This window comes from Adiantum capillus-veneris, chromosome 21, assembly GCF_014529385.1.
Source record: "Adiantum capillus-veneris isolate H3 chromosome 21, ASM1452938v2, whole genome shotgun sequence".
In the NCBI taxonomy this organism is placed as follows: domain Eukaryota; kingdom Viridiplantae; phylum Streptophyta; class Polypodiopsida; order Polypodiales; family Pteridaceae; genus Adiantum; species Adiantum capillus-veneris.
Genome location: NC_140951.1, coordinates 43,127,833 through 43,140,740, shown reverse-complemented (window position 1 = coordinate 43,140,740; position 12,908 = coordinate 43,127,833). Strand labels below are relative to the sequence as shown.

Here is a 12,908-nt window from a genome sequence, read left to right as displayed (position 1 = left end):
CCTCTGCCACTAAGTGTGCACTTCAACGATGGATTGCTGAGACAAATTTTGCAAACTGAGGGTCTTTCGCAAATTTAATCATCTGCTTTGTGCACTCGTCAACCTGTTGTCGACGCTACATCTCTTGAAGTTCATATTGAGTAGGCTGAGGTGGCCCGTACTCTTCCTCTATTAGTTCGTTAAAATCTTTTGCGTGGTGTCCTCCTGCATCAGCAGATGCAGAAGAAGTCGACTGATTCTTTTCGGAATCCATAAGTGTCACGGATTAAGGGATCAAATTTTTCGGTAGAAGAGAAATCGGCCGAGCTCTGATACCACTATAACAAACTTGGACACCCCAAGTCAAGATTCTGCCGCGACACAATAGAGATTCACTCCAAATTAACTCACAAAACAAAAGAGAGTCGACACGGCCCGACGTAGTTCCGTGCCAAGAGATATTGGCCCCAAAGACTGGCGCCCCTTTCGGTATTTATTTTTGTATTAATCTATGAGCAAAGTATAATTGAGCCCGCGGGTGCTCGCTCTCAAACACTGCGTCCAGATGCTTTGAGAAGTGAGCCCCTAAGGCCACTTATAAACATTACAAAGGGTTACTAAAAGCAGAGCCCCAAAAGCAGGTAATTCAAAAGAAAACTGTCCCAGACTTTGCGTCCAGATGCTCTAAGAAGTGAGCCCGTAAGGCCACTTATAAACATTACAAAGTGTTACTAAAAGCAGAGCCCCAAAAGCCCTCAATTATGCTTTCAACACAGACATAAAACCTAATTATTAAGTTATAAAGACTTCATGAAGACATGCCAGTGACCATCCCCACAAGATTATACACTCACAAAGCACACATCCTAGGGTTTCGGATAATAGTCTAGACTCTACAATCACATAGTTCACACTGAACATTCAGATCCTAATCCACATTGGATTTTGATAACAATTGCAGTCACATCTTGGTCCTTACTGGACTTCAAATGCTAACAGTCTATCTAGTCATCACATCTAAGCCACATCGACCTTTGTACAGAACTCTTGATGCAATAGAAACAGTATTCATCTAGTCATCTCATCCAGGACTCATCAACCTTTGTATGGAACCCTCTTGATACACTAGAATCTCCAAACAAAATGCTGCATTCGTTCTTTTTATAGAGGTCTTTAGGCAAAATACCATCAGCCACAGTTTCCATGATTCTGTTGAAAAGATAAATGTAAGACTTCCGTTCACAATCTTGTTGATTTGTTTAGGAGAGTTGAGTGGCTCTCCTTACGCAGCAGGTACTCTGCCAAACTCTGCGGTTGAATACCTACTGAGCTCTACATAGAGAAGCTCCTCACAACTACACATTCAGAGACAATCTTTTCCCACCGGGCACTATTTACCAAGTCATCTCCCTCCAGTCCAAACTTCTAGGAACTCCACAACTCCCCTCAATAGAAGTCTAGAAGATCCCTCTTTGAACCTGTCCTACCTCAAGTAGCCGACTACCTGAGTCATCTTTCACTAAGGACTTGTCTTGATCCTTCCGAAGGAATCTGTCTTGATTCCAAAATTACTTTTGTAGTGTGAAACCTAACTCGATCCGACCTGTACCTTTTCAAGAAGTTCTTGTACACTGCAGGTTTTTTACTTGTACAAACCAAGAGTCTCAACTGTTTCAATATCCTTGAAGACCAATACCTGAATGTGTCCTGAGCATAAAGCAAAGAAGCAAATAATTTTCTTTATGGCAAGAGAAGAGTTGCAATTGCTGCATATTGTAAACACAAAAAAATACACACTATTACAAAGGCATATTGTTCAATAAGAGGTATTATAATGCTCGACCATAGATGCAGACATTGACCTCTGGCTCAACAGTCTAGTCTTATTTATGTGCCTGCCTGTATACATGTTTGTACTGCTTTCAAATGGCCAACTAAAGCCTGACCTGGAAATCATTAGACTTTGACAGATGCTGTATCGCAATTTATTGGAAAAGACAACTTGAGATACGATACAACAGTTCTTTCACTTGCTTGCAATCAGCAAGGTAACCCTCTTCGTGATAGCTGGAAGGTCTCATGCTCACATGAATATCATGAAAGCAAAGACCAGGGCATTCCTAGCTTTGATGCAGTTATCATGACTGTGAGTTTGTTGGTGCTTGGATTTATTAGTTAGCTCCTGTATAGAAAGGCCCTCTGACTTCATTGCTCTATTGGTGCAGGCACCTCTTAGTGACTTTCAACAAATGCAAATGTGCAAGGATGGAAAACCATATTCTCTTGATTTTATACCTAAGGTAAAAGTTTATGGTGTTTCATTCATAAAATCTTCTAAAAAGTAAAAAAGAAATTGATATCTATTTTTGCATGTAGAGAAGAAATTAAATTACTATGTGGAACAGTCCATGTATGCATGTATTTTAAAGAAATGAATCAGAGCTTGCGGTCAAAAGCACAAGAAGCCAGTAGAATAAGGCTTCACATCTTTTCTAAATAATAAAGATGAGGCACGAGGTGAGTGCTATGGATCAAAGTTTCTTGACAAAGTATCCATATTAATCTTCATTGCATGTTGAGTCGCAGGTAATTTATCAACCCTTATCTGTGCTTGTCATGGCCTTCAAGAAGGAGCATGTAGAGCATCCATTGGAGGGGTTTGGGGTCCTGGTTCCTTCAAAAGAACAAGCTAATGGCCTTAAAACACTAGGTCAGGACTTTATTGCAATGTCTTTTATCTCGAAAAACAATCAGACTGATTTCTAAAGTTGATTCTGATTTTAGGCACACTCTTTTCCTCTTCTATGTTCCCTGATCGAGCACCACCTGACACTATGCTTTTCACATCCTTTTTTGGAGGAAGCAGAAACAGGGACCTTGCATCAAGATCAGGGTAAGTGCCCCTGTCTGCAGTTGGCAATCACATTGCAGATTTTTTAATAAGAAAATATCCTTTTTCAACATTTCAGATCGGAATTGCAAGCAGCCGCAATTAATGATCTACAGAAGCTTCTAGGAATCTCGGGCCCCCCAGTGTTTTTCAGGTGAGAAAGAAAGAAAGAAACATGAATTAACGTCAACCAGTGGTCAAAAACTGGTAAAACTATGTATAGGTGATTGTGTCCTCTGGACCTCGTTTAAGTGCACCAGTAAAAGGGGGGCTGTGAGAAGGGGAATCACAAAGCTGGAGCAGGGAAGGGGGGGGATGGGGGGTTTGCAGTAACTCCTTCTAGAGGCCAAAGAGAGTTGTCTTATGATACAGAACCATATACGACTGTTTGTCTCCTATAAGATACAAAGCATCAATATTTGTGTTCATGAGTGGGTGTGATGGGTACATGGATGTAAACAATAGACCTTCAGGGGTGTAGCAGATGGCTGAAGGTGGAGCTCTAACCCAGGAAAGCTTGATGCATATCTATCGATGAGGAGGAGGTAAGGAATCCTTGACACACTGCTCTGGCGTCCATCTTCTCTTGTAGCAAGAGCACCGATTTCTCGTGTCACAAAGTGACAACGTGTCAGGCTGCCACCCGAACAGAAGAGATTTCGCATGGGTCTGCTGACGTGGCTGTACAGCCGTCCGGAAAACTGGCGGCCTGAACAGCAGTGAAGTTCACGACATGATGATGTGGCCAGCTGTTGGACGCCAGTGTGAAAGCAGTTGAGCCTCTGCTTTTGGGGGCGCCTAGCTTTTGTGACCTTGCTTTTGGGCCACACTGCCTATAAAATAGTGCCCTGGGGTCTACTCTGAAAAATTAGTGCATGGTTGCAGAGCAAGCTCCCTAGCAGTTGTACTCTGTAACTTTACCATAAAATGAAGTACCGAAAGGGGCGTTAGACTTTGGGGGAAGCGCATCTGGAAGTGGAACTCTGCCACTTTGTGTCCCAACTACAGTTTGTTCAAAGTTGAAGGATTAAGGGTTTTCAGTTCTATTCGTGTGTTGCTGTGGAATTACAGGCCAAGCCGGCTACATCTCGTTCCTAACTCTTTGTTCTCTGCCTGGTGAGAGTGGTGTACTATATCCTCTTCATCTTGGTCTCCAAGTAGCTGTGATTTCACCAATCTGTGTTGTGACCCCTCCTTTGTGGGCACTGGGTGTGCTACTGTCAGATGGAAGAAGTTAGTGAGTTGTGTGTGCCTTCCTTGCCCTTGATCAGAGGGTGCCCTAAAAGGTGTATCTGTGTGGCTCCATGTCTCCAGTGAAAAGTGTCTGAGCTTGTGTTGATCTCAAAATTCAATATTCTGGCGGAAAATTGCGCTGTCCATCAAACAATGTGGGGTTATCCCATCGTGATGCCATCATATGCTATAGACCAGCAGGCATAGTACTCCCTCCTTTCTACATAGTCTGCAAAGTTGTGCCTCTTTCGGGATTCATGCAGCTCTTTCTCACTATCTTAAGCTGATATGATGATACTCATAGGCTGCCCAATCATCACTCTGTTTTGTGAGGGAAGTACGTGTCCATATTTTCCCAGATGTCACATACCCTCCGTGGTCTGTAGGAAGAGATATCTGTAGTACATTTTCAGATGAAGAGGCAGCATGGGGCTATCCATGTCTCTAGTGTATTTAACTGCTCAAGGTCTTGTCCCAATCCCATTCCACTTGTTGGGTGACGGCCCAATGAATAGGAGTCTGGCACCATATTGACATGGAGGCAATCATTCTATGTCATAGCCATCCTCCAACCCACACATCGCTCTGCTGGTTACAACTCTTGTATATTTTGACTCTGTAGTCTGCACAACATCTCAAAAGCCCTCCTTGGAAATCTATCTGGTCCTTTCTCTGCGACTGGGTGGGGATCGCTTAGTCTAGAATTGATTATTGCCTCTACGACTGTGGAAGTCATAGCAAACTCTACCGGTACAGTTATGTGGGATCAAGGGCTTAGTATGAATCAGTTCGGACAGCATAAGTATCTGTGGGCATTCCACCTGTCTCCAACTGAAAGTAGAGAGACCCAGTTACCGAAGCTGCATACATCAATGTTGGCCTGACCAGGGTATCAAAGAGCGACTCCATGTCTCGGGCTGCCTGTTGCATTGTGAATGTCCCTGCTTTACTACGATATGTACGTAGGAGTCATCAAAGGTAGTGTCCTTGGCAGCCTGATTCAGCGATACCTGTGTGTAGGCCTGATCGCGAGTTCGTTGCTGTTGCCCGCTGCCCCCCTACACTCATCTCTCTTCACGCTGTTGACTTTTCCCTCCCCCTCTCGCGCTGGTCCCTTTTGCACGCGCTGCCCGTGAGCATTTGACGAAGGTTCTTAAGCTCAAGTCTTGCTTTTACCAAGAAGCAAGGGGCCTGCTTGTTGGAGAGAGAAGGATCTGTTGGGGCCATGCGCACATGCACATACACACTATCTCTGCGCACTTGCACACTTTTTTTTTGTAAGTCATCGTTTATTTGTGGGAAATTTCAGCAAGAGGAAAATCCACCACAAGAAAAGCATAAACAAATGAAGAGGGCTATGCATCAAAAGGATGCAAGCCTAAACAGAGCTCACCCCTGTCAAAGCAGAACGGTAATGTGTGTCTCAAGGAGACCTGGAATGCAGTAAAGATATCTGAGGGCAGCTGGCAGAACATCAATTGATTTCTGAAGTTCCAGACAGGTCAACCTCAACTACTAAGCACTCTACTCACTTTGCCAAGAGGGAAAGTCGAATGATGGATCGGGCACTGGGTCATGCAAGGGGGCTTGCCAGCTGAGTCCTCTTTTTGTATCTGTTGTCAATGTAGATTCTAGAACCCTCAAACCCATAAAGTTTTGAGTGATAGTGCTATAAAGTCAACTTCTATGAGTAGCATGCATAGAGTGTCAAGTGATCTATGTAAGCATGCACAGATGAGAAAGTGTGTGTGTGTGTGTGTGTGTGTGCGCGCGTGAGCACGCACACGCACAACGTTATGTGTGTGTGTGTGTGTGTGTGTGTGTGAGTGCTCCCTGCTCCCCTGAGATCTCATAAGATCTTTTTTTCTTGGCTGCACTTTTGGTTGCTTTGGAGCAGAGCGAAGTTTGAGATGCAAAAAGGCAGGTGGGAAACATCTGGGCAGCTGATTATTACTAGCCCAAGCTTGAGAGTCCAAACATGGTTGCAAGGTGTTGCAAATGAGCCATGACTTTGGATGCCACTTGGGCACAATTTTAACGTTGGCGGGATGGTGAGAAAGATGATCAGCTGTGCACCCTCTCTAGATCCAAGTACATAATGGAGTGTACTACCTCCTTTGGAAATGTTAAAGTTTATGCATCTCAAGTGAGTGTGCAATGTGATCCTATTTATTATGTTGTCTTTTAGGTATTTATTATACTTATTTGATATGGGTCTTGGTCGGGCAATTTAGGGGGGGGGGGGGGAGGGGGGGGGGGAGTATTTAAGTATTCCAAGTTAGTACATAAGTGCATCTCTATCCCCATAAAATAATATCGTCTAATTCATTGCTATGCTGGTTGGTTTTGAGCAACTCTCTCTCTCTCTCTCTCTCTCTCTCTCTCTCTCTCTCTCGGGTTTGGACTCTTTCACTGTTTTTAGGGTTTTGTCATCAGCTTTTTACTGCTTTTAGGGTTTCGTAATTGCTTTTTGGCTGTTTTTAGGGTTTTGTCATTGTTTCTTTGATGTATTTAGGGTTTTGAAACTGTTTTTTTAGGGTTTCGTCATTGTTTCTTGTTGTTTAAAAGGGTTTCAAAGCTGTTTTTTTGTTGTCTTTTAGATTTCCGCCATCGTTCCTAGCTGTTTTTTGGGTTTTGAAACTGTTTTTTAGGGTTTCGCCACTATTTTTTTGCTATTTTTTAGGGTTTAAAATATGTATTTTGCTGTTTTTTAAGGTTTTGAAGCTGATTTTCCCTGTTTTTAGGGGTTTACACACGTTTCTTGCTGTTTTGTAGGGTTTCTTGTATTTTTTGGTTGTTTTAGAGTCTCTCTCTTTCTGACCTCATAGGTCACTTTGGCCTTTTGAAGACGTTAATATAACATTTCATTTCATTTCATCTCTCTCTCTCTCTCTCTCTCTCTCTCTCTCTCTCTCTCTGCCGCTTTCACTGTCTATTCGGAGAGGGTTTTGGGCCACTTTCTAGAGTCATGAGATACTAGGATCAAAGTTGCCTTGGATTATACTTACTGCAGATTCGCAAACACAGAGAGGACCTCTTGAAGAGGGGCACAATGAGAGAGATCCAGCAACAGCGGAAGATTACAAATTTCTTTCACTCACAGACAAAGGAGTCCAAGCAGCCCCAACAACATAACAACACCAGAGGCATACTGCTTGATCGGGCGATAGAGTTTTGGGGCGGTCCCGTCGCCCACGGATGAGGGGGCCCTCTCGACATCGATGCAGATTGCGACAGAGGATCCATACCATACTGGCGCGACATAGGAGCCGTCCCGACAGAGTGCCTACCTTGGAGGACATTGAATCTCTATAGCCTTTTGGATATTGATGTATATGTATATGATGCCTCGACTGTCAGAGACCTCCATTGTATCATCTCACCCATGTATTCCCTTTGTATCAGCTTTCACCCCACCTCTACCCACTATTTTCTTTTCAGTTCTTTGTACTTTTTGTACCTAGACTTGGTATTAGATTCACCACATGTAACCTTTTGGTCTCATAGGTCATTTTGGCCTTTTGAAGATGTTAATATTACATTTCATTTCACTCTCTCTCTCTCTCTCTCTCTCTCTCTCTCTCTCTCTCTCTCTCTCTCTAGCAATGGAGACCAAGAGCAACTCACCCATGAGCAAGTCTCCCTCAACGATAACGAAGGCAACATTCATGGTCACGAACAAGAGAATAACACAAGTGGAAATAGGAGATGGAAGAAAGAGGCCAACCTCACTCAAATGGTCTTCAACGAGGGCAAGCAATGGAAAAAGGAGAAAGAAGACTTTCAAGCTGAAGTCCAAGTGCTTCAGGAAGAAGTCCCAGTCCTCAAGTGAGAGCTTGCGAAAACTAGAGTGGGGAGTGGACTTGAAGAAGGAGAAATCCAGCCCTTGATGATAGAGGAACTCAAAGTCATCAAAGAACAAGTGCGCAAGATCAAAGAAGAAGATAACATGAGGCGAAGACGTCATCGTGGGTAGATGTAATCACGAAAACACGGAAGAAGGTAGATGAGGCCGAGAAATGGATAGAAGTCGCCAAAAAAGCCAAAGGGAAAGGACCAACAACCATCCCCACTCCCACAATCATTAACATGACCCTAGAGGAAGAGCAAAGGAGGAAGGCTAGAGCTTCACATGTACGAGTGACCAATATAAGAGACCGTGATGATGTGGGGGGGGGGAAGTCAAAGAACTTCTAATCATGATGGGTAGTGAGGCCACTCACACAAAGACATGGAGAGGGGGAAGAAGAGAGAAGGAAATGGGGAGACTACCAAGGAGAGAGCGTTGATCCTTCGCTTTCCCTCCATGGAAGCAAAGAAGGATTTCTTGAAGAAGTGTCCTACACTAAAGAAGATAGGGATATTCCTTGGGGACGACCTCACACTCTCACTGCTTGCTCATATGCAAGAAGTTATGCCTGAGAGAAGGACAACCCGAGAGAAAGGGAAATTGGCCTTCTATAGAGATGGACGAATGGTTATTATGGAGAGGCGCTCTGCATGATGGCACAAGACCTATGGGACTGTCAGGTCAGCGAAAGAGAATAAGGATTTGCTCGGATCTAGTACTCCACACACAAATACAAGGGACACTTTGCTTCACTTGAAAGAACTGAACTGAAACTGAAAGAAAGAGAGAGACACGAGAGAGAAAAGAGACGATGCAAGGATGTCGGGTCCCAACCCTCAAGGGCCCCCTTGCTCTGTTGCCAGAGCAAGTACTTTCTTTATTCTTGCACAATGCTACTACAATGACTAAATGTTGAGATGTTGATGCTAAGGGGTATTGATGTTGTGGTACTTGATGACGACTATGTCGACAACGACGATGGAGACTATGACAATGAGGACGATGATGTCGTCGTCAAGCCTGGGATCTGCTATGACAATGATGAAGGTGTCGTTGTCAAGATAGGGATCTGGGATGACGATGTCAAAGGTGTCGTCGTCAAGATAGGGACTGTGATGATGACGACGATGTCGACAACGACGATGGTGTTGATGACGACAGCGTCAAGTCTGAAAACTGAAAACGCTAGGTGTTCTGCGGGGGATCTGGGAGAGAAAGATGCCCCCCTCTGTCTACCAGCTACTGCGGCAATACTACGGCCTGGATCTGCAACCGCTTCGTCGGGCTAGGACTGAAATGCAAAAACGCTGGCTGGTCTGGCTGAAATCTGAAAACGCTGGCTGATCTGCTGAATTCTGAAAACGCTAGGCTGATCTGGTACTAGATGGGGAATATGGCGAGGATCTGCAACCTGGTGGGAGCGGGTTATCGCGAGGCTAAGGCTAAAAACTGAAAACGCCAGGCTGATCTGGGTCTTCTTCTTCTTGAGAAAACACTAGGGCTCCTGTTGAGGTGCTGCCTGCCTCCTTGTGTCCTGCTTCTTCTGCTTCTACTGAGTGCCCAATGGGTTTCTTTTATAGATCTTTAGCAATTTTCCCTACCTACTTTGCCAACAAACTTACAAAAAGAATTCCAAAAGTCACTTTTAATAAAACGACTTATAAGAGGTGGTTCACGCGGTAAAATGCTTGCATGATGAAATGATTGTTCTTGTGCAAGAGAGGGTATGCAACTGCCTGGACATGCACGTCCTGCTAGAGGCTCGCAAAGTGCCAGGCTCGGTCCTAAGCTAGGCTATGATTGATGCTAGACGTCCGCACTTGACATCCCCTCCTGTTAAAAGTGAGGCACAACTGCCGAACTTCTATCTATACTTCTGATGCTGACTGATGAATGCTTCTGATGTCGCGGATGCACAAATCAATGCAGATTCCTCCGAAACCTGGGATTGATGGTATTCCGGGTGTTGTGGGTACTGCTGGCGATGCAAACACCTGTAAGGGTCACTATCTAACCTTACTACGATTGCCAAATATCAGCTTGGGCTCTATACTAGATAATGTTGACTGTGCCTGCTGTAGCAAGAGCTGTTCCCCGAACACTGACTGTTGGTGAAAACATTACCGGTGCTGATGGACTGAAGTGTGGTTCCGGAGTCCTTTCCAAAGGTTCAATGACGAGGAAAATGGATGCGTGCTACCTGCGAATGCGAATGCAAAAGAGGTTAGGGATCCTGTCTCCAACTCCTTCCATATCCGCATATAAGGCTAGGAGATCTTGGTACTCAAGATCTGGGTTCTCGTGTATCCGATGTCGATCTTCCTTCAAAGTTATGTCAATGAAGATGGGATCTAGTAAGTCCATGGTTGAGACTCAAAGATTCTTCAGGGAAAAAAAAACTGGGAGAGGTTCTTTGGGTTCTTTGGTTCAACTTGGGTTCTTGATAGTTCTTGGGTACTTGGGGTTCTTTGGTGGTTCTTCCCTTGAGTTTGCGAAGCTGAAGCACGCATAGAGCTCTAATACCAATGTCAGGTGCAGCGGAAGAGAATAAGGATTTTCTCGGATCTAGTACTCCACACACAAACACAAGGGACACTTTGCTTCACTTGAAAGAACTGAACTGAAACTGAAAGAAAGAGAGAGACAAGAGAGAGAAAAGAGACGACACAGGGATGTCGGGTCCAAACCCTCAAGGGCCCCTTTGCTTTGTTGCTAGAGCAAGTACTTTCTTGATTCTTGCACAATGCTACTACAATGACTAAATGTTGAGATGTTGATGCTAAGCGGTACTGATGTTGTGGTACTTGATGACGACTATGTTGACGACGACGATGGAACTATGACGATGACGATGACGACGATGATGTCGTCGTCAAGTCCGAGATCTCTGATGACAATGACGAAGGTGTCGTCGTCAAGATAGGGATCTGCGATGACGATGACAAAGGTCTCGTCATCAAGATAGGGACTGCGATGACGATGACGATGTCGACGACGACGACGATGGTGTCGATGATAACGGCGTCAAGGCTGAAAACTGATAACGCTAGGTGTTCTGCGGGGGATCTGCTACTGCGGCCTTGATCTATAGCCGCTTCGCCGGGCTAGGACTGAAATAGAAAAACGCTGGCTGATCTGGCTGAAATCTGAAAACGCTAGGCTGATCTGGTACTAGATGGGGAATCTGGCGAGGATGTGCAACCTGGTGGGAGCGGGTTCTCGCGAGGCTAAGCTGAAAACTGAAAATGCTGGACTGTCTGCTGAAAACTGAAAACGCTAGGCTGATATGGGGTCTTCTTCTTCTTGAGAAAACGCTAGGGCTCCTGCTGAGGTGCTGCCTGCCTGCCTGCTGGGTGCCTGCCTCCTTGTGTCGCTGCTTTCTATTGAGTGTCCAATGGGTTTCTTTTATGAATCTTTAGAAATTTTCCCTACCTACTTTTCCAACAAACTTACAAAAAGAATTCCAAAAGTCACTTTTAATAAAATGACTACAAGAGGTGGTTCATGCGGTAAAATTCCTGCATGATGAAATGACTGTTCTTGTGCAAGAGAGGGTATGCAACTATGACCGGCGTGGACATGCACGTCCTGCTAGAGGCTCACAAAGTGCCAGGCTCAGTCCTAAGCTAGGCTATGACTATGCTAGACTATGGCAGAAGCATGTCCACGTAGCGCAAGTGAAGTGCACACGTGACAGGGACCACACTCAAAGTTGCTACTGGGAATTGTAATGGATCTCTACGTCTTGATGTGGGTGCTTTTTAGGATAATTTCACTCGGAGGGACATCATCTTCTATTCTGAGACACACCAAGCCCCTGGGTAGTCTATGCCACGTGTCAGCGGATACAAATGGGAGACAACTTGCAGATAGGAAACTCGATCAGAGCGCAGAGGCCGAGGCTCAGGGGGAGTGGCAGTCTTCTTCAGGGAGAAGTTGCAACCATTGATACATATAGCCCGCAGGGATGAGCACGCTAGGTACATATGAGTGAGACTGAGGCAGGCAGATACCTCTACATTTCTATTTGCTACTTTCCTCCGAGTACGTCAGTGTATGCACCACCTGGAGGACAATCCCTCTTTTCTATTTTGGATGATGACATATGGGAGTTCTCTAGGGATGGTGACATTATCATCTTGGGGAATTTCAATGCTAGGATTGCCCATCACCAGACAATATTTTATGATACTTCATAGGAGATGCTGAGGGAGCTAGATGTTGAAGAGATGGGCCTATCTAGAATATCACAAGATGTGGAGCATATTGAGTATGGACGACACTTGATAGACATGGGGACTGCACATGGATTGACCATTTTGAATGGCCTACAAAGATTTCCTGCTACGAGAGGTTTTACATGCTTTCCACACAGACATGGAGCGAGCACAATGGATTATGTCATGGCACACCCGAGCTTTATCCGTAGTATCTAGGACCTCACAGTTGGACCTAGACGTGTTGGTGTGGCAGTAGATCATGCCCTTGTGTCGATGACCATCTCTTTCCAGTTTAGTGTAGCACACGTACCACGGATAGCAGCCCCTACTCGCTACACCTTTACACGGGAGACAGACTCTGTCTACAGAGATGGGATCTACAGATGCCTGTGCACTGAGGAGCCAAGACGACCTCTGGAGAAGCTTACTAGTATATTGACACAAACATTGCATGATGCATACCCACACACCCAGCCTGAGCAGAGACGACGTTCTGGGAGCATGCCCCAAAACGGTTGGTATGATGAGGAGTGCCGCGAGACGAGAGTGAGGCTTCAGAGGGAGGTGCTTTTGGGGGCCATCACTCATAGACAGTAACAGATTGCCTTCCGACGCCTAGTGCGGCGGAAGAAGAAGGCATTTTTGGCTCGACTAGAGCAGGATCTATATCAACTATTCTTGAGTCAGGACTCGGGTGAGGCATGGAGACTCTTTCATGAGCACACCCCCCCCCCCC

At 45.1% G+C, this 12,908-nt stretch overlaps 1 protein-coding gene across 5 annotated transcripts in view; it reads left to right on the top strand.

The window, feature by feature from the left end:
- Positions 1-12,908, top strand: part of HEMG2 (Flavin containing amine oxidoreductase family) — a 134,375-nt gene that overhangs the window by 60,135 nt on the left and 61,332 nt on the right. For all 5 annotated transcript variants that reach the window (XR_015185650.1, XM_086493401.1, XM_086493403.1 and 2 more), the window contains exons 12-16: positions 1,940-2,125; positions 2,205-2,279; positions 2,566-2,689; positions 2,764-2,872; positions 2,949-3,023. Coding sequence is in view for 4 of the 5 variants with exons in the window: in XM_086493401.1 (XP_086349527.1) it covers positions 1,940-2,125; positions 2,205-2,279; positions 2,566-2,689; positions 2,764-2,872; positions 2,949-3,023 (569 nt within the window). In the remaining variant the exon portion in view is untranslated. The remainder of the gene's footprint in view (positions 1-1,939; positions 2,126-2,204; positions 2,280-2,565; positions 2,690-2,763; positions 2,873-2,948; positions 3,024-12,908) is intronic.